Raw genomic sequence first — 23,713 nt, 5'->3', positions numbered from 1 at the left:
AACTTGATTGAGGACAAAGGGAAGGACTAACTATTGAGTAGAGATTAACCAAAGTAATAACAAAGGTGGTTGGGTTCTGAATGGAAGTTTCATTGGAGGTTTGATGGTCTTGTTGATAAAAGGATATGAGACTATAAAGCTGGGAAGTGTTCATAGGGTTTGGATTGGACTGGTCGTATATCTAGACAGTATAATTGGGGCAGGAAATGGGGATAAATTCTTAACTTGGTCAATGAAGAGACACTTATAAATTACATGAGGTTTGTTCTGTTTTAAGGTATAAACTCCCTATTTCTCTATCTTACACTATTATTGTTTTCCTCATTGTTATCATCATCATTACCCATATGATGATCATCATCATCATCATCACCGTCATGTCTTCAGTGACAACGGGTATAGTCTCTCCTAAATATGATTTTTAAGCATTTCTAAATCATACCAGAGGTTAACTGCTTGTTTAGGTAAAAAGCCTTGTGACGATGACCAGCCATATACCAGTCTTCTGAGTTGGTTGGTATTCTATTTTAGACTACTTTTTAAAACCCGAGACTAAAATGATGTAGTTTATACAAACATACGAAGCATATGCTGTAAAGGTCATCCACACTATGACACTATATTGATCCTCATACCATCATCGACTATGCGCTAAACCAAGGTGGGGACGACCCGCTCATTTTGTGTGCACGAGATTGCAAGAGTGTATGCCCCCATCCAGTGATGGTGGTGCGAGCGTCGACGATGTGCCTCCTGTGCACTTTTCTGCCAGTGTATCACGCAGTTACACACGATGTGCTACGAATACAGGTTTAGTGCAAAAAAAAAAAAATGTATGCGTGTATGCATCAGGATACGAGTGTGTGTTTGTGTGTGTGAGTGTGTGTATGAGTGTGTAGCACCCCTGTCTCTCTACCATAGGACCCACGTAAATTGGCGTGCAAGAGAGCCAGTAGAGACTGTGGGGTACTCCTACGCGATCGCGGACAGTAATGGCGGCACAGTGGTAGTTTACAGAAGATATCGTCGTATTTTTACCATTTGCAGTCAATTTCACGATTCGTCGGAGTTCATTCTCAATTCGAGCAACATCAGAACCATTGTAACGAGGGACAGGAATTTGAGGTAAGTCTTGGTATTGATGTAATTTCCATTCGATTTTGTTGATGGTATTTCAGTATAGCTTGCAACGTTTATATCTTCTTTAGATTAGATTATTGACGGAAACAAGCAGACAGGCCTATTTACCACTGGAGATTTATTCTTAGGCCTATGTGATAATTCACTGGCTTTACAAGTCTTGGTCCACAAACATGACTAGATGAATATATGAGCTTGCTTACACAATCCATCATGCCTGTTTCAAATAAGCTATAGAGTGTAATGCAACAGGCAGACATTACCCTTATCCATCTTATTCGGTCGTATTCATCATTATGGCAGCAATACTGATATATTGTGATATGTTTGCATTTGATAGTCGGTATCAAAATTTGGATCATGCTATAGACTTCACTTTGTAAGTTGCATGTTATAATTTTATAGTATGTTTATTATGAATCTGTGAGTATTATAAATGTGTGTGTGCGCGCGTGCGCGCGTGTGTGTATGTGCATGTTTTGATGTGAGAGTGCTTGTGCGTGCCAGCATGATTTTGTGCGTGTATGTCTGTTCTTGTGAGAGTGTATAATACGTACATTAACTTTTGTGTCGGTATGTGTGTATGTGTGCGTGTGCTTGTGTGTGTTTACAACGCGGTAAATTTCAGTGTTAGTGTAACTCATGTACAATAAATTTATTCAATCTTTGGTTGCCATGTACAATGAGCTTGATATACATAATTATAAATATATATATATATATATATATATATATACCTATATTTCTATGTATGTCATACTCATGTACAATTTCTATTCAATCTTTGGTTGCCATGTACAATGAGCTTGATATATATATATAAATATATATATATATATATATATATATATATATATAATTCACACACACACACACACACATATATATATATATATATAAATATATATATATATATGTATGTATATATATAATTCACACACACACACATATATATATATATATATATATATATGTGTGTGTGTGTGTGTGTGTGTGTGAATATGTGTGAATTGTGTGTGAATTATTTCTTATATACAATTTAAAAATGAGTATAAACATTTGCAAGTGTCGATAATTGCATGGCTAAATGTAACGATCAAGAAAAAAACAGTAAAAAAGCAGAGTGAAAATAAACTCTATTTTGCATTTCGCATACATGCATTATTTTGCATCACTGATGATTATAAACATCCCAACTGCTTTAGAAAATTTTTCATACGTAAAGCCTGAATGTTGCGAGAAGAAGCAGGAAACAACGGTTATTGCAAGTACCATTGCGAGTCCGAAAGACCATATAGAGAGAGAGGGGGGGGGGGGGGTAGGAGAAGGGCTGAATAGACAAGCGCTGACATTTTTATCTTTTTTTTTTATTTAACATTAAAAAAACTTGTGACGTTGTTACCCTTTGTAATTATGAACTCCACCACGGTGCAATCGATGAATGTGTGTATGGTTCAATGAAGAGAATACCTTCGCTGAGCAAATTCACCAGTCAAAGCGCAAGATGCAGCTGTTTTTGTCTCCACGGCCTTTGCCTATATATAAAAAAACTGCTGATGAATACACGATTGCGTCAAGTTATATTGCCAAACGAAGTTCAGACAATTCCAGTCATTTCAAGTGAGTATGGAAGAGAGAGATTGAGAGAGAGAGAAAGAGAGAGAGAGAGAGAGAGGGAGGGAGAGAGGGAGAGATTTTTATAGATAGAAGAATGAACTTGTGTATTCTCTCGAACATTATATACATTGTACCTTGCACGGCTTTACTTGTTTCCTGTACTTCCAATCATGACGTAAGGGAACATGTATACGTCATTACTTGATTAGTAGTATTGTTTGCCGTCATTTCACTGAGGACAGGATGTATTATGATCGTTTTGAGATGTATGGGTATAAGTACAATGAAGATTCTGTAGAAATGTTCTTACCGACTTGATATCATGCCTTCGGTCTAAATTGGGAGTGAATCACGTATTATGCACGTGTATCACAATAATGCCTATATATCATGAGAATATTCTTATACCTGCTGTATCTTCGTATCAGATATTTCATAATAATTATGAAATTATAGATATATTTTTGTTGGCTTCCGATTGAAGAAATATTCTCGAGACTTGTTGATTTATAGTAAAAATAGAGACCATCTGATGGATCTTTTAATCTTTTATCCAGGAAAGTTGATTCTGAATTTTGAGTGACGTCACTAGTCACCGAAGTGGGCGTTTACCTTTAAGGAAGACTGATTTTTCCTTCCGCCTTTTTGATGAAATGATGTTCTATGATATAATGACACGTATTGAAACTGTTAGCAGACGATATTAGCGTCGTTGTCACTATCAATGAGGTTTAGTCTCCATAGTAGAGAAACGTACTTAGCTACAGATTTAGCACGAAGTTCGTAGGTGTATAGTTCCTAGATCTGCCATTATGCCATGCATTTTTGTACGCAAATCAATGGGTATTTATGATATTCAGTTATCGTGCTGATGGCGTTTAGCTGAAATAACATTTTATACAACTTCAAAAGAAAGTTCCCAATTCATGTTTAGCTCAATTTTCCAACGATGTCGATTTCACATTTTTCCACACACACACACACACACACACACACACACACACACACACACCAACAAACAAACACATACATACTTATCCTTTGTAATAATGCGTCTTACCTTTTAACATAGATCAAAACGTACATTTGTTGCCTAGGCATCATTATTATTATTTTTTTATGTAGGGTCATGTTTTCATCGCACCCCTCTGCTTCATAAAAGTGACTTTACTCTAAGCTTTAGTTACACTGACATTTGATAAGGAAAAATGTTGGCTAGAACGTACAGGAGATAAGCATACTGTAGGCCTATGATTAGGTTGATGTGGACAAATTACGATGTGCTGTATATTAGCTTGATACAGCGCATAATTATATAATAATGTTGTCTTTTAATTTGTAATTTGTGAAAAATAACTTTGTGAAGAGCGACCGCAGCCATGTATACAGCATATGGTTGAAAGGATGCGCATAATAAATACACCATCATATTGTGTACATCACATAGCACTCACATACCATACACACTCACGCAAATAAATGTAGGCATGCACTCCCTCCTTACTCATTAAATTGCTCCCCCTGCTTCCTTTACATGAATTGACATTTGAGCGCTACCCTTTACACTCGACGTTCGCTCTGTCATGTCTGTATTCAACCTCGAGCTTCGACACTACGCTCCGGTAAAATGCTCGCATCGCGGTCATGGTGGTATTATACATAAGCAGTTTAATACGAATATTTTGACTTGTGGTGTTCTGTTCAACAGCGCCATGCTGCGTCTACTTTACAAATTCCAGATAGAGAGAAAATGAAAAGATGGTTGATATCATAATAATTCACTCTTCTTACATCTTACATAAACTTCTTATACAGAGTTCTCCTTCGATCGCTGGTATGTACATCGGTTGGGTCATACCTCCTATTTTCCATATTTCAAGGGGAGATTTACTCCGCTTAAATAGATATTAATGTATTGATAAAACATTAAACATCTAACAATGGGCGGTCAATAATTGTATTCAAACATTCTAAGAGATTGAATTTAAAATCACGTCTTTAAGTATTTTGAAACGGCAACTTCACCTTTCGAAACTACTGTTGCTAAATCTAATCCCGATTTTACAGATCAAGGTGAAAGTTACGATTTCATATTTATCGAACCAATCAAAATGAAAAATATTGTATAGATGTGTGTGCAGTGCTATAGATCATTGTTGGGCAATGGCGTTATCACCGCAGGTATTGCATATCAAGTTGTTACGACCGAAATTGCTGTTAAAAAATGATGATTAATTTTTGCCAGTTCGTTCAGCAATCTATCATTAGTAAATTCGCTGCTTTAATTTACCTGTATACGCAGCCAAAATTTGTTTCGTCACAATTTCAGTCCGTTTTTATGTGGCAAAATTCAAATTTGGTAAACTCGTTTAAGCATCGCAGGTTGATGTCTAATTCGTTCGTTTTGTTAGCTTGTTAAATTAATCATCAGTCATGATGATTGATAATAAAATATCATAGTATAATATGCACACATTATAATATGCAAGTAGGTAAATACACGCTATACAATATGTATTAAGACCATTATGATTTTTTTTCCCCGGGGATTTTGTTCTCACTGTGTAATGGTGTTCTCATTTTCCTTCCACATTCAGACAGATATCAGAGATCACAGTTTGCGGCGCCACGCACAAAACCGAAGGCTAGATGACGAATGCACACACCTCGTCTGGCGCTATGGTGTCAACAACGGAATCAACCACTTCACAGGAGGGGGAAAAGAAGCCTGGTCTAGCCTGTCCGCGATGCTGCTCCGTCACCGTTGCTCTTGTTTTGCTCTCCGTTCCCCACATGATCTTGGGCCTCCCCAGCGTAGTGGTTGGAGTAATCCTGTACAGTCGCGTGCAGATTTGGCTCGCGCACACAGTATCGCCCATTTGGAGCGGAGTGTGTGTAAGTTGGCCTGTCTCAACATTTTCATGCAGGTCAAAGCTCGTTTCGGCATTCCTTTTGTTTTTTCTTTAAATTAGTCACTTTTTAAATTAACCATCAAAAAAGCAAAAATATCCCCTGGTGTCACATTACAGAGAATACAACATGCAAAATTATACTGTGCTCAATTAGTTTGATTTTATTTTGATTTGATTTGATTTATTTCTGCTTAATTCCGTTACATCAGATGTAATTGTGTACAAGTCATTTTTATGACAAACAGTATATCGACACAGTTTTTAGTACAAAATAAAACAAATGCAAACAGCTTAGGGAACTTAAACAGAACTTAAACAGTTCGTTCAATTGACTTTGTATTGCATTTATGTATGAAAAAGAAATTCAGAAATAAAATTAAAATCAAATCAAATCAAATCAAAAGAGGTTTATGCTCAGTAAACCAAGGAGGTACAAGGCTTGAGTATATGCAACTAGGAAGGTGGAACTATCAATCATCTCATTGAGAATACCTTTCCATGATATTTGACAATGCTGTATTAAAAACATAAACCATGTAAAAAGTTTCGTTAGTATATTCAGTCTTCTCTGCAATGACTAATTTACATTATTTCATTGATATGAAATAGATTTACATGGATAGTAGAAATATATGCGATTTAACACTTATTCATCAATCTGTGGTATTGTTCTTCGTGTATGTATCTTTGGTTTTATGTGGTGTGTGTGTGTGTGTGTGTGTGTAGGATATACATACGATACTGTAATCAAGTATGTTTTGCATTGCATATCATACAAACACACACACACACACACACACACACACACACACACACACACACACACACACACACACACACACAATGAGAACCCAATCAGTTTTGCTTCTTTTTTATGCAGTTTTTCTTCTGCGGAGTCTTCGGTCTGGTTTCAGCAAAGCGGAGAACGCCATACACCGTAAGTCCATATAGAGTGATGAAAGACATAAATTACGACGGAAATGATACATTAGGTGCATGATGTGAACTAATTGGCAAAAAAAAGAAAGAAAGAATATGCGATCGATAATATTTCTTGTTCGGATTAATTTTATTTATATAGTGTTAATGGCCGTTGTGCATTTGTAGTGTCAATATAAGCACTTTTTTTTCTTAAGAAAAAAATATCGCATTTACATATTTTGTCGGAGATGGGAAATAAATGAACTAATGAATGAATTCAAATTGATTCAAAATGATTTCAAATTGATTGCATGTTACTTTTACTCATTATATACTTATATTTGCTGGAAATAAATTTCATAGAACCTGAACCTGAATGCATGAATTTATTTACAGTTTGTTTGTGCTTGTGTTTGTTATAACGGCAAAGCGTTTGATTGCTTCTTTATGATAAAATCAGCTGTTTTCCTTTTATTTCTTGAATCATCATTTTTCAATCTCTATCTGATAACAAGAGTGCATGACTTTCTACCTCGAACAAAGTACCATAAATCATCAGAGTATTAATGTGGAGGATTCGTTGGTCAAAAATGTTTTCTGCCTTTCGTTTCGCCGTTGCGTTTGGTTACAGGAGAAGTTCTCTTCCTTTGATGACATCAGGTTTTGGTTTGTTTTTTTAGTAATATGCATAATCACATATTTTTCCACTTGATTGATACTCTTAGTTACTCTTTAATGTTTATAGAAAATTCTTTTGTTCGAATTATTTTACCACACCGTGCAGTAAAAACAACATGGCTGATTCGTCCGACGTTGGAGAGTGCGCGCACACACACAAATTCCAAAGAAAAGTTCGAAAAGCAGGTGCATGGTTCGATTTTGCGCATCGAAAAGAGTCGGTGTTGGTGTTTTGCATCACCACATACAACATTGTTCAATGACGTCATAGTCGATACTTGTCTCTACAATTTTTGTGTTTTATTCGCTTTTTAGGAGTCATTGGTATCAAGCGACGAATATGCCATGTGCATGTTCTGCATCATTCAGACACGAATGTTATTCTGTCGCATTCACCGTTAATAATTTATTTCTTTCTTACTTTTTGTTTTGTCTGTCAGATTTTCTGTTTCGCCTCCTTCTCGCTCATAAGCCTCACGGTGGGCATCATCGATATGCAGCTCTTACGCCTGGGCCTTGTCAATCACACCACGGATGGACAGATATTCCTGAAGGTAAAAATGACCGGACTGGTCACCCTGAGAGGCAACAGCCGCAGTGATGAGGTTTGGATAGAATGGCATGGATGGGAGCATCATGTCTGTTCGGGATTTTTATGTATTCATTTGTTTGTTTGTGTGTTGTTTTTTTGTCTGTCTGTATGTTTATACTTGATGTTGAAGCTCCGTATATATAATATAATAATTATCATAATAGTTGATATTCTTAGAGCGCCTTTTTCACGGGATACAAAGCGCTATATGAGATGTCTCCGGGTGACCTCTCCGATCACCGTTCTCTCCTCTTCCTCTTTTGCATGTAAACAGTTATGTGATGATGATAGTCACGGAGGTGATAACAGACATAAGGACAATGATTATGATTGCCTGTGGTGCACGATTTTATTTCTCTTACATAGTCTCATTTAACCAGACTGGGCAACCTATAGAGCTCTTATAGTTAAAGCATCGGCCCCCATTAGAGTCTGCTATGATGATTGCTGTTGATTGTCTTCGTTACGTCACCATCAATGTTGTTATTATTTCTACCTCATTTTTGGTCATGATTATAGAAAAGTGCTTTGATTGGCATTGCTTGACTAAAAGCAATGACAGGGCTATAAAGGGGCACAATGCTCACAATGGTGAGGTCAATTTCAGTTTTGATAAAACGACAATAATGATAAAAATGATGGTAATAACAGCAATGATAATGACAGTTGCGATGATGATGTAGCTGATAATAGTAATGCTAATGATGATGATACAATAATAATAATAATGATAACAATAATAATAATGATAATAATAATAATGATAATAACGATAATGATGACAATAACGAAAACAATAGCAATGATGACAATTATGCTAATCATTACAACTATAAATGGACGTTTTTCTTGACACACAGGATGATTTCGATCTCAGGATCCTGGTGGCTCTTGGCATCGCCGGCGGTGAGAGTTTCTTCTGTGGTCTTAGCGCCTTCATCAGTTGCCTGGTCGGCCAGCACGTCCGGCGGAAGTTGCGCGACGGGGGTCAAAGGGTCGTCACCGCCGAACAGCTGATTGCACAGCGGCAAGAGCAAATCAGACAGGTGGGTATTTCCGTATGCTTCATACATGAGTAATGTTAATAGTCTTTCTTACCTCATGAAAATACAGCTTAATAGTGGATGAATACATCGATAGATACTGAATGGGAACACTCTCAAGGTCATAACACGGAAGAACAACGATAAGCAGAACAATTCGTGTAATTGATTTTTGTTTTCTTTGATTTATCCTGTTTACTGTCGTTTATTATCGACTACAAGACGAGTGCAACGCATAAATTGATGCTTGTCCCCTTATCGCAAGAAGGGCGTTATTGATTCTGCAGACTCGAGCTCATTTTCTGTTTTTTTTTTCCTGATTGTTTTTCATAAATCTACTTTTGATGTTACGCAAACTCGTTTTCACATCACCCATTTGATAAAGTTAGCCGTGTATTTTTGAGGTGTCTTTATTCTGAACTGTAGTATTCTCAGAATGAATCAGGTAATTAACAACATTTTTGTATGCTGCAAGCAAGTATCAGATGTCAAAAAATGCTGAACGAACCAGACGCTAAGATAACTGCCATTAATTCATATTCATCAGACTCGAAAGACTGAGACAAAATTGTATCTTTAAGATGTAATTTCAGTGTCCCAGAATATGCTTATTTTGACCAAAGGTAATTTGCTAATAAAATATTTGTCAAACATTTCTTTTCATAATTCATTATACAGAAATGCCATCGTTGGCACAGTAAAATAGAGAAGCGAAAGAGTGACCGAAAATCATAATTTGAAATGACTCATGTTTTCTTAGATTCAGTTTCCGCTATATAGTGTAAAGATCCATGAAATAATAACTAGTAATTCGTAACGTTATTTGCGTCACTCATGTACTTTCATTTTCTTGTCACAACCCTTCCGAGTCTTTCTGTTCTTCACAATAGATTTGTTCTGGTATAGAGAAGATTTTGTCACCTATATATGGCATGTTTACAGCATGCTCTATAGTATCATGTCTTTCATACATACCTGTACCCTATTATAGCGTCATCCTGTATTTAACGGTTGGAACTATTCGAGCTCGTTAGTGCTGCAGCATTACGTAGCGACCAGTCTCCCTCCCACCAACTGTCACACTGCCCATATTTACACGGGTTCCATGATAACGACTCATTTGCATCTTGTTATTTCTATAATTATCTTGTGCGTTTGCTAATTCATATATCCCTTGTTTTTTGATATCTGCAAAACAAATGACGAGGGAATTTAACGCAAGGAAGCTATTGCCTATAATGGAGGTTGAAAGGCCGACCGATTATCAAGATTCAACGGCAGTATAACAACGTCCTGCCATAACCTCGAGACTGTCTGAGCCACGTGAACGAAATTTTCATGTGTGAAGTTCTCGTGGTTGTATATTTCTTTTCTGGCACTTTTCAAATTCGCTTGGAGGATTCACATTCCTCTATCTTCAATTCAATTCAAGTAATTTTTATTTCCACATAAAATAATACAAAGCAATATACATAACGCTTATATGAGTACATAATATTTTAAGGAACTTTGAATCACATAAGTTTCAACGAACATGGATACAATTATAGTAATATCAACTTTGTTTTTAGATAAATAAACAAGTAAATCAATACAATCTTATTTTGTAACTCTACATATGGAAAAGAGGGATTCACAAGAGAAGCATAGGTTGAATTACTCTATCTTACACATAAGAATATTATCATGATACTGTTGGCATATTGTTCTAAAGGAGTATGAACGTATACAACTTTTACGAAAATGTGAAAATTATGACAGGGCACTTTCAACGCAACACACCACACACGATGGATGTACTATGCAAGTGACTCACGAGAGTAAACGTTCATCTTTAGTGATTCCAGTTTAAGCCGATTTAATGATTTGTTTGAATTTAGGCGCTCCTCTTATCTGTTTAATCTCCTCGGACCAGTTCATTTCGGCATTCAAACCATCGCGAGAATAACTCATTTTTGTTCGAAATTGTTGACAGATATACTCTTTTACTTTAATACTTTAGAGGATAATAATTTGACTCCACATAATATCAGCGATATTATCATGATAACATTAACCTAACAATTTATAAAGTTCGTCCATGTATAATCATCACTTTATGTTGGTTACTGCTTAAAATTGAGCTTTTGAAATAAGCGGGACGTGTTCGTATAATTAACTTTGTTTTGTATGTGTATGTGTATGTGTGTTGATGTTTGTGTTTGTATGATGAGTGCGTATGTCGTGATTTAAGTGCGAGTGGATCAGGAGTCTATCAGCCCTCTAGAGAAAGTGCATTCAACATCTATTTATTTATTCATTTATTCATCTATCTTTCATTAACCTATCTATTTATTTATTCTTCATTTATTCATTAATACATTTATCTATTCATTCATTCACTTTTTTTTTTTTTTAAAGAGGTCTCAGATCTGTACGAGGTAGTTTGGGGAAGTCCCCCACTTACGGATTTAATATGACAAGGAATGTTTCGTCTCTAAATTTTTCACTTTCAGTTTGTCGATTCATCAAACAGCATGATTTTTAAGCTTGCGTATAATATATACGATGAACGTGAATTACTAAGTCTTGCTTCATCTCCTCACACCATGGTGTATTATTATGATATTTTATTTCAATTCTCTTCACCCTGGTATTTTACCCTTGTAGCCATATCTCCCGAACCATGTGATGTAACAAACGTGAAAAATATGTATCAAATCTAACTATCTGTATATTTCAACGAGATTTTCTTTCAGGGAAAATTTCCATTCCGTTTCTTTAAACAGTGTAACTCAATTTGAGTTGACATATAAATCTACACACCAATGTTGCTTGACGTAACATTTTCGATGCGTTTAGACCAGAGAATTAGATTCATCACCATTTACTCTCATGGTTATAATGATATTTTCCTCCAAGTCAATGCATAAGAATTTTCACTACCTTTTCATGAAGTTTCCATAAAATCGCATGGTTTAAGAAAAGAGCTCAACCGATTCTTTGATTTTCACGGCACTTTTATACACCTCATCATTTTCATCATGAGATTCCCGACTTGCCTGCATTCCTGAGGATGATTCTTGATTTTCACAGTTTTTTATTATCCTTGGAAGAAATACTACTTTTACTTCTGTCACTTACTAAAATTGTTTACATTTTCATTCTCCCTCATTTACACTATTATCTTAACTACTAGTGCCCTTTCTCCGCTGGCGGCGCTGCCGACACACACAGCGCAGTGACACAGCGTTGCGCAAACCAAAACCTATATACTGCCCTCTAAGGTAGCTGTTTGCCAGTCATCCCATTCTTGCTTCTGTACTGCTGCAGCTCTCATGCACTTTCCGTCAATGAACCCAGGGAGGTGGGACTCCCTGATGAACCACTCAGTACCTTCAGTGTGCTCCCGGGTCGAGCACCAGGCAACAACAAGCGGAAGACAAAGATGATATGACAGGCTGCTGCTGCTGCTGAAAGTAAAAAAAAAAAAAAAGTAACAGGAGAAAGTTGTAGCAATGGTAGTATTGATTTAAATTCAATTGACATCTAACAAAAGTAGTACTTGATTTAAAGACAAAACTGACAATTTACCGGCATATTTCTTAACAAGTTGAAAGACAAGTCATTAAGTATAATACTAAATATACGTACTGTATATAGCAGTATACTGGCATCAGTAGGAGTTGTAGTAGTAGTAGTAGTAGTAGTAGTAGTAGTAGTAGTAGTAGTAGTAGTAGTAGGAGTAGCAGTAGTAGTGATTAAAATATGACGATAAAACTGAGGTAATGATAACAATAATTCTTGATAGAAAAAAACCAATGACGATGATAATAGTAATATAACAATACTACTTAATCTTAACAATGACAACGCAAAACATACCAGACTTACTACCTGTTGTTGAAGTGTGTGACAACGAAACATATCATAAGTGGAGCATACTGCGCACGCGGAGTGAGAACAGTTATCCAGCCTGATAGAAGTTATTGTAAAAGTGAAGCTGATATTATAGTAGAGTTCTCAGCGAGAAAGTTCATGTGCTGAGCTTTTCAAAACGTTGTCGATATTACTTGTGGTTTACATGGTCCTCATTTCAATGATCATGAATTCGTGATGCTATGAGTATTTCCTACCTATAAAAAAAAAAATACTAGTATACAAAGGAGTTCAAAAGACCTACATCTTAGAAGTCTCCTCATTTAGATTAAAAAACGAAGAATATTTCCCCAGTCGCCAATAAATTATGAAAATTCGCCTGCCGCGATTTGACCGCAGACTGAACTTTAAGTGACCCTCTGGTGTGTAATACGACCATTGAAAGGCATCGCTTACCATTCATTCTGACAAAAACAGACTTTATTATAGGACATTAAAGCAACTTGCTTAAAGGCACGCAGGTGGTTAGCTGAAGGAATTAAACTTTTCTCCCTTCTTCATGAGCACATTGCGCAATCGTATCCGTGTGGATCACTCTCACTGTATAGGAAGGGGAAAAAAGGTATTCCGCCTTACTTAATCCTCTAATTAGTCCCGCCATCACATTTTGTGGGCAAATAGGCCTAAACATAATCTTTAACTTAACTTTTATAGTAAATTGAAATCTATTTTGGTATTTTTCTAAGTATTTTCAACATTTTTGAGCAATACCTTCTTTTGTGTTTGTGTGTGTGTGTGTGTGTATCAGTGCGAGTTTTCAGCATAAACTGCTTCATTCTCGACAGTGAGGGCGCCGTCAGCAAGCCACCTGCCCCACATACATCAACCGCACTTTCAAGACCGTGTGAACCATTCAGAAGAAAACAACTTCTTCGAATAAGACGGATGAAAATGATCCCACATATTCAATTCAATTTATTTTCATATTTCTCAGTGAAGGAATGTACATCAAATATAATGAAATGAAGTGAATCATAATATCCGGCTTGGATGCACAGTAAATTAATGTAAACATATAAAACATAGCGGTCAATCATCGTACGTTAGGCTCTGCCAACGCTAAAGAAATATGATGGAACCTACTTAAAAGCGAGCTTTTTAAGCGTAGGTCCCAAATTCTGAACAGAGTGTACGATACAGATGAGGAGCACGGATGCAACGTAGAACCAAAATAAAGAAAAACAAAAATGGAAGGCAAGAATACCCGGGGCAATAACAGAATCTTCTCAATACAAATAGTGATAAACAGACAACCACATTCTGCAGACGTAAGAACAGTTGATTTAGCAATGTTGACAATATGGTGTAATAATACGATTTGAATAATGCTGAAAAAAAGAACAACTCGACATGCGATATTGCTTGGCAGAGACCAAGAATATTACACTACCTATATTACATGCACTCACTACTACGATTGTGCACACACAGTGTTTCTCAGTCTGCGGGATATTTACTGCCAGACATAGTTGTTGTGTGTGATTTTCTTTTCCTGGTGTAAAGTTTCTCACACCGCCTGATATCATTATGATAATTCATGATTTAGTTTTTAAAATTTGACACATTGCGCATGATTGCTCGCACTTTCCTCGCGTGTTCCATCACGTACGTTGTCATTCTAAATCATTCTCTCTATCCATGAAATGACCCCCTTAATCGCCTCCATGCACCAAACTTTATCATCATAATTCCTTGGCAACACTTTCCCCGTCTTATTCACATCCCACTGCATCCAATAACATTTGTCACGAAAACAGCATGGAATCACGACTTGTGTCCATCCAGGAAGTTCTCTCTGACAGTCAGCGCTATACACTAACCACGTGTCACTTGCAGGAAAAGTTCGCTCAAAATAGATCAGGATGGATGCAACTGCCTTCAGGCCTAGTCCGATCTAAATCCTCTGACATCTGGGATTAAAATGGTGATTAGCTGATCCCCTTGAAGGTGAGATTGGGGACCTAACACCACGAATAGCCAGAGAATGGTACCATACTGTGTAATGTCCAAGATTTTTCCCTAGGAACCTATTTGGAGGACGCCCTTGAGTGCACATTCATGCTTTTAAATTTTCTCTGTTTTCCTTGCAGATCTTACAGTCATCTTATAGTCAGTCTGTAATTTCTTCTTCTCCGTGTCTTTATTTCTAATTTTCCATCTTCCACTCCTCCTCCACTACGTTTTATCCTTTCTTATCTTCCCTTTCTTCTTCTTCTTCTTCTTCTTCTTCTTCTTCTTCTTCTTCTTCTTCTTCTTCTTATTTTATTTCTGTAAGATTTCTTTGTGCTCTGCCTTTTTGACTTCACAGTTATCACCTCACTGAAGTGTGTGATGTAAAGTCTTTAGATAGACTACATCGTATTGCTGACGAAAGTAATGATTTTAGGACAGAAATTGTTGATTTCTATTTTTGGTTACTAATCGTCTATCATTATTACAAAATGACATCAATTGCTGCACTTTTTAGTAGTTAGCTTCGCGATGTCTTTTTGTGTAAAACTTGTGTGTATGGTTGTGTGTGTCCCTACATGCATCTATACTATACAGTGGTCGTGGGAACGTATGAATATTGTGGGCGTGGCTTGTCTAAGCGGTTGTCAAAATCAGTCTGTGTGTTTGGTTAAGTTAATGAATGTGGCCTGGTGGTATGTGATTATGATTGTATAGCTATAACTTCCATCGCTTATTTTACGCCTTGTTCGAAAAAAACAACAACAACAATCTGCTTATGTACGGTTCATTTATTATTACTGAACATTGGCGGAATGCTTTGAATTTATCATAAACATTCCACTATGTCCCATCGCCCTATGCACAGCTCAGTTATTGACGTTTTCACAGTCATGCCTACATTGTTCGTGTTCAAGCCAAGAAACAATCATTTTGAATTTTAGTCGTCAGGGGAATGAAAACGCATGCGTTCATATAGTTATCATGACGTTGGTATAATCAAACGACTCGCTCATTATGCTGTTCTCATTATGCAATGCTCCTGCGGCTGATCTTGACATCTTTCATTCCAATGTGCCATTTCAACTGCGTCCGTTCTAGATAAATCAGTAGGGAGCTTGTTTCGCGACGCGGACGTTCAGAGGAAAAAAAAAAACCCAACAACAAACAAACCTGATTTGACCAGGCGCAAAATAACATTGCTTATCAAAATCGATGTATTTATACTTCGCGTCGTCGTAGTATTGCGCGTTCTGGGCTATTTTTATGTCCGCACAATATTCACGACGAAGAGTGAGAGAGCTACTCGTTGCACCGATCATAATCTTATGGGGGCGCCATTCTACTTTTAATAGCAGAGCTCTGTTAAATAGGTTGCATCTCCGCGTAATCTAAAGCTACTTTTTCAACACGCTTAAACGTCCACGTCGCAAATCCAAAGCTCCCCAATGAAAAACGGAGAAGACAATCAAGTTATTAATTGTATAGTTGTTCATTAAATTTCTCAACTCACACAGTCAATGATGGCATATCAAACTGAGAGGTCTTCTTTCATTAGCCTACATCAATACTATCCATTGCATTTCACATAATGGGAAGCGTGCCATATCATGCAATATTTTCGGCATGTTCGGCACTTTTGTCTTGTTTGTCGAGGCGTCTTCAGAATTGCAGTATGAATGTTTTCGTCTTCACACCCCTGAGTAACTAAATAACTACATCATATGGGCTGTAATCTGAAGCTTGAGCAAGGCTTCATCCTTTCGAGACACCATGGTAAATATGACTCTCGAAAACACGTCATCTTCCGTGTCTCTGAAGTAGATGTATTACTTTTCAGGCTTCGTTGTGGCACGTCATGACATGTATTACATATTTTGACTATGCATTTTGGCAGTGTATTTACTGAATATGCTCCTCAACATTTAACGAATGTCCACGATGTGTGCATTTAGAACTGCATCGCTCACATTTTTTTTTCCTTTCTGTTTCGATTCTCTTCGTCCGTCTGTTCTACGTTTACTCATTTCGGCCTGTCCTATCGTTGATCCTCATGTCTTTGTGAACCTATGCACTTGTTCATTTAACCCAATCGTAACAACCACCCTTTCCCATCACTCTACGTCTCTTTCCATTTGCTGCCATCCTTTGTGAACGTCACCATTCACCAATTTAAATCGTACCCTGTAAATCCTCGATTCACATCCCCCCTCCCGTGTCTTTCCTCCACGTTGTGATCCTGCCCGAACCGTCGCCCCCGTGCTTATTCTTTGTTCCTCCTGCTGTGACGGAAATGTGCCACCTCTCCTCCCACCCCTTCCCCTTCCGCTTTCTCCCTTTTTTCCCCTCTCCCTTCCCCTCCAACTTAACACCCCTGTCTCTTAAATGGCATGTACATACATCGGTGTCAACTTTGCCGGTCGCCCCTAGCAACGGGAACACGAGCGGAAAGTTATGGAGAAGATGGAGAAGGAACGAGCCAAGTCGATCAAGTATCATCGAGTCTGAAGAGCGCCACCTTGTGACAAGGACCGGAGCGTTTGCGTGAGGGAACGCCACAGGAGGATTTGTAATGATTTGTAATTAATTACTGTTGTCATTGATTTGTCTGACAAATATCTGACGGTTTTGTGAATTTTGTCCTGATTTTCCTAATTAACATTGTCAGTGTTCCCTACGTAAATATTAGCAACACCAAAGAGAGTTCTATGTTCGTTTTAATTTGTATTGATTTTCATTTATTTTTCGACTAATGGTTAATGTTGCCTAGAGCATATGCGTGAACTTGGAAATGGTAAATCTTAAATGTTTCTGAATTGCAATTTCACTGCTAACGGTCCTAATCGCAGTTTGCTTTTATAGTCACAATTACGTAATGTAACGAGTTTACCCAGCCTAATAAATGGTTGTTAGTTTCGAGTTGACATATGAATGTCAGAACGTCGCATGTCAGCCTTTTCAAAGACGCAATTTCTGCTTTGATGCGTAATGCCAAACACAAGTCCAGTCAGTAGAAATTATTATTTTACTTTTAAATTCCCGAAAGTTGTATTCGTCTAGCTTTTTCTTGAATTAGGGAACACTGCGTACATCGTACCGATGAAGGCATCGTAGCACTACTGCTCTCTTGTCTCAGCAAAGTAAAAGGGGAAAAAGAAGACAAAAAAAAATGAGCAATCTCCATCAGGTTTGCCATGTGGAAGTCAATGTAGTCGCCGTGTTTTGGTCGAATTACTGGGTTAAGGTATAGAGAGTACAGTTTGTGCATAATGACACCTTTAAACTATAGTCGTGAAGCTTTTAGGCTAATTAGCAACTTGATTTAGAGGGAAATCAGTGGGCGAGCCAGGAACATGTAGCACGAATCTTTTCCGCCTCTATTACCATTGGACTCCGCATGCAGACAGAAGTGAAGAAAAACTTGACAGCACATCCTGTGTAATGACGATGTGACTAATCATTGTATGGATAGTCTCATTACAAATATCCATTGTATACGTTTTTCCCAGAAAAATCAGCATGTCAGCTGCCATTAATGATCAGAGGTAGAGAGAGAGAGAGAAAGAGAGGTAAAGAGAAAAAAGAAGATAAAGAAAAACAACAACGACAACAAAATGTGGCAACAACTTCGAATCTATTTCACGCCCCGGTCAGCTTCCGTGCGTTGTCACCGCGGTGGTGCAACAGAGATCAACGAAAACCAGATCAGAACGGATGCGGCGTGTGTATGGGATGAAATGTGATACCTCAGCTTTCTCAGAATAGAATAATCAGAGCATATTATACCCATCTCTGTCGTCACGATGAGATCTTATTTGAAATAAAGCTCATCAGTCGATGAGCAGACCTCTTCCTTCAAAAATCCATTCAAATGATTATTCATTTTCCATTGTTATATTTCGATGGCACTGTATTGATGGTCAGGCTTTTCCCGTTTGTGGTTCCCTTCTCTGAAAATTAATTATTTCCCTACCCATATTCAGGACTTAACCCCACTTGACGCTTTCAAAAAGAAACTCGAGACTCACCTATTTGAAGAACAATATAAAGGACAATGCAATTCATGAATAATTTGAATTTGCAATTGATTCTAACGTCTTATATATATGAACTGTAAAGTTCTTATTGATTTATTGATTAATTGATTTTTTTTTTTTTGGGGGGGGAGGGGGGTTACAAACGTTGTGCAAATTTTCTCATATTACTTTCATTATCATTGAATTTCGGAATTGTAAATGCCCCCCTCCCCATTTCTGCGTGAAAAAGTAAGTCGGTAATCGAAAGAAACAGATATTCATAATTATCATACCATACAGAGTAAGATAAATGTATGCCAATTTACTATTCGTTATCAGTGCATGATTTACTTCTGATCCCGTAAGTTTCTCATTTTTTGTTTTGTACTGTGTTTGCTGTTAAGAAATGAGAAATAATCATAGAATAGTTGACAGGAGTTACATGTATTTCAAGCATTGTTTTCCCTTTATCGACTTATTTCCTACTGCCGTTATCATTATTACTACCAACGTGAGCATTATCATAATAGTTATCAAAATGACAATAATAATGATGCCAGTGATATTATCAAGTATATAATGGTGAATGCTGCAGTCATCATTTTAAATCTTGCATATTACTTTGTCATGTTCCACTTTCGGGACCTTCCATTTCCAACAGTTTTCTCACTTTTCTCTCTGGAATTGCATTACAACTACTCCGTTCACATGAGAGGTCAATAAGATTACGTTATATTGAACCTGTGTGTGCGCGTTGGAGGCAAGGTTGCACAACGTAATAGGAACGCGCAGTGGTATCACGAGTTCTATACACGTCAGCTAGTGATTACTCAATAACCGGGAAAGTCCGCCTTCCTGATGCCTTGACTGTGATTATGTAACCTTAATAGTCACTTTACTTCCTTTTGACAGTCTTAATGGTCACATTTGGTCATTGGATTATCTGTAGATTCCGCTGATAAATCGAAAGTGTGGCGAAATGGGATGATGCTGATGATGATGCAACATCGGACATGTCTAGGTGCGAAGCTGGGAAACTATTGAGAATTCTGCATCGTGTGGTTCGAATAATATATCCAGCTGAAGAAACGATACACCCCCCCCCCCAAAAAAAAAAAAAAAAATGCTGTAAGGATCCAAAAATCCATTCGATTTTAATTTTTTTATTTTTTACTGAAATCTTCAATTGATTACCTTGAACAAATCAATTATAAAACCAATTATTACAACTACATTTTGTACAGCGTAATTTCATTCCTTTGCATTTCTACATTTTTCTACCTATACACTGTGAATCTTGGCCACAGTCATACATACAAATACACACACACACACACACACACACACACTGTAATTCTATTGTTTCTTGCTCCATTTCTTTCCCTGTTTTAACTGTATCACTTGCCAGGACCCCATTGCAAATTTTTCTCCTCTTTTTTTTTTTTTCTCCTTCCAATATTTAGGGTGATATGCAGCCACTCTGTCAGCCCAGCCAAATAATGACTGGCCAATGTGTTTAGACCAAGTTGTGACAACTCGTCAAGAGATCATCGAAAAATGCGGCCTCGTCGCCCATCATATTAAGATGATATGGAAATAAAATAAGCATTAATTATTTGTCACGTATATATAAGAATCAGCTCATGTCGGAGCTCCCTTGTTCCTATGCCATGTCCTTGATACATTTCTGTTGGTGTGGGACGATGTAAGTGATCGTTCAAGGTATCTTTAGAAACGCATACGGTACTTTTGTAATTAATTCGCGTACACCATACATTATTCTTGCGCTAATGGCAGTTACCAAAATAGCGTGTTATTGGATCGGAAATTGAGTAAAAATTTACATTTATTTTTTCAAGCTTTGTTGTTCGTATATGTTCAGATTTGATAAACCACATGACGTAGTATTCATCCTCTCTGTCACGACTCCTTGACCCCGAGCTGAAAATTTTACACGAATCCACAAACATTTAACGTTAATGGCAGTTACCAAAATAGCGTGTTATTTGACTGGACATTGAGTAAAGATTTACATTTATTTTTTCAAGCTTCGTTGTTTGTAAATGTTCAGATTTGATAAACCATGACTTATTGTATTCATCCTCTCAGCCTTGACTCTTTGACCCCCATACCTTTTGTGATCAATTTTCTATTCAGGGTTTGACGACTATACAGACACATAGTTGAATCCTAAATCTTGAATCTTAAATCTTAAATCTTGAATCTTGAATCTTGAATCTTGAATCTTGAATCTTGAATCTTGAATAATTTGAATTTTGAATCTTGAATCTTGAATCTTGAATCTTGAATCTTGAATCTCGAATCTTGAATCTTGAATCTTGAATCTTGAATAGTTCTAAAAGTGTCTCTTATGATAAATCTTTGAAATAAAGTCATCTCGGATGTGGACGATTTTGTAATAGAATTACACGGAACACTTACCTTGCTTTATTCGTTTTCCCTTGCACATTGCACAAAGAGGGTTGAAACGATTCCATTGTTTCAGCAAAGGGCTCCCTTTTAGCCTATTTCGTCATGTAAATTTTTACTGTCTATGTATTAAGAAGTACTAAAAACTGCGTTACGTGCTTAAATACAAGACGTGTCTAGACCGATAGATAGATTTTTGTTATACTTCCGTTAATTGATGCTGATATTGCACTGAAGAATTCTGATGTACCATACCAGCATTTGCTATGTGAGCCAGAAATGTTCAGGGAGTCGATTTGTCAGACTTATCCATAACATGCAATTTCTTATATTTTGCGAAGTCTTTAAGTAATGCATGCTAACCTAGATAGAGCAATTGTGACATTTTTCTTCTGTGTTTTATGCAAGGAAGCCAACGTAAAAACGCGGTCTATGATTTCGGAGGTTTTTGTTGTACATATCGGATGAAATCCGCAATTGAATCGTAGTGGCACGTAAAAGGGCTGGAGACCAATACGATCGTAATATGATGTGGCTGCATATTGCATAGGCATGTAGACTGTATATATGGTTCAATCAATAGTTTGAATTGTAAATAACAATTTACATCCGCGAGGTTTTGAACGCTCGCCTGTGTCATACACACAAGCGGGAGAAAGCCCCCCACGCCGTTCTGACTAATGTAAAATTGTGGTAATATGGTGCGCACATCTGCCGCTGTGGACGTAATAGAAAGGATGTCACGCAGAGTATGTCTGAGATATTGAGAAAAGGAGAATATTTTTTATGGATCAATTTCACGTTGATTAGCCTAAGTGAAAGACAGAAGGCTTAACATTATTCTCTGCTAGGGTCGGCTCTCTTTGATGTCCTCCCTGCATTAAATGAGCTTTGCCAGAGAGGGCGTAATGAAGAACTATGGAATATTTTCCCTCGATCCTATCGTGCATCCCTCCGCCTCTGTCTTTAACCATCCTCTTCTCTTTCTCGCCGAGAAATCTCTTCCCCAATCTTCGTCTACTACGTCTTCTAAATTTCCTCGTTCTTTGTTTATACCGTCTCTCTTTGAGATCTACTAATTGTGTGTCTGGTCCTGACTCTCAGCTTTTCATGATTTTTGTAGTCATTTCCGTTCGATCATTTTTCTTTCATTTTAATTCTAGCATGGAGCGGTGTCACTGATTACTCTACGAACATGACGAAAATCAAAGTGATGACAACAAAATTGCTGTACATTATTTCATTGTTCGTTTTTACAACATTCTTATCCAACGGCATGTCTACATTCATTACTTGTATGAATTCATTCTTCATTTTGACGTAGGCCTGCTCTTTCTTTCTTTTTTTTCTGCTTGACTTTTCTGTTTCTCGTTCCCCCCCCCCTTTATTTCCACTTCGTTTGTCAAGGGTCAATGTTTTAACTACATAACTCTGGTGTTACGTGTTGAATTGACAAGTGAGTTGTTTTATGACGCTGCAACTCATTATTACATCGTAACGACCGCCTGAGTTTCTAAAACCTTCATGTTTAATTTAATTAATCATTCTCGAGTATAAGTCTATTGTTCCCTCACGCATGGCATAGTACACCATCACACATATGCATACACACCACACACTGCGTGTGTCGTGCCGATCTCGTCGATAGTGCAATCATGCTTTCGTGGTGCAGGCGCGCTCGTAATATCTGCTCAATAGCTACACGTACACTAGATGATGTATTACGCACTTAATCAAGTCTCGGTCGTGTGGTCCCTTGACCCCCTGTATAGTGTCATTCTTTCACAATCCCTCACCGTTTATTATTACTTTAGTTGACCGCTTCATATCTACCATCACGCTCTTTACCGCGTTACTGACTTTCGTCATCAGTAGATGTCGATGAACTCCAAGTCACAGGCAAAAGCTCACGGGGTTCTGGTGTAAGAACAGTGCGTGGATATCCTATATAATGTGTTTACAAGTCAAATGGACCGTATTGTATCTTGTGCCATCATGCGCGCGTGCAATCTTGTATTATAGAATCAATATTGATTAGAATTGCAATACTGGCTTACGACGAAAGCATTTTGTGTACAGTTTTGATGAGAAAAATTAGTCTCAAATAAATACCGTGAAAAACAGTATTTTTATCTAGCGTCCTTTCTGTATCCTGTCTGTAAACAATGAGAACTTGAATCTGTAAGACATTACACACACACACACACACACACACACACACACACACACACACACACACATATACAGTATCATATTATATATATGTGTATATATATATATATATATATATATATATATATATATAATAATAATATTAATAATAATATACCTGTGTGTGTGAAAGAGATAGAGAAAGAGAGAGAGGGAGAGAGAGAGCGTACTTTAACCCGCCAAAAAGTTTATTTATCTGGATTCAGTTGATAACCATAATGTCCCGAATTTCCCAAACTGCTGTTGGCCCTTGATTTAACCCAATTCATGATTTCGGTTTGGTCT

General features: G+C 37.2%; 1 protein-coding gene across 1 annotated transcript; it reads left to right on the top strand.

The window, feature by feature from the left end:
- The first annotated feature begins 5,436 nt into the window (after positions 1 to 5,436).
- LOC140227896 (transmembrane protein 196-like) lies at positions 5,437 to 17,279 on the top strand. The gene is made up of 5 exons (XM_072308284.1): positions 5,437 to 5,652; positions 6,550 to 6,606; positions 7,709 to 7,822; positions 8,721 to 8,906; positions 17,202 to 17,279. The coding sequence occupies exons 1-5, from the start codon at positions 5,437 to 5,439 to the stop codon at positions 17,277 to 17,279; spliced, it is 651 nt and encodes a 216-aa protein (XP_072164385.1).
- Positions 17,280 to 23,713: the final 6,434 nt, after the last annotated feature.

This window comes from Diadema setosum, chromosome 1 (genome assembly GCF_964275005.1).
Source record: "Diadema setosum chromosome 1, eeDiaSeto1, whole genome shotgun sequence".
Taxonomy (NCBI): Eukaryota; Metazoa; Echinodermata; class Echinoidea; order Diadematoida; family Diadematidae; genus Diadema; species Diadema setosum.
This window is presented reverse-complemented; position numbering and strand designations above follow the sequence as displayed.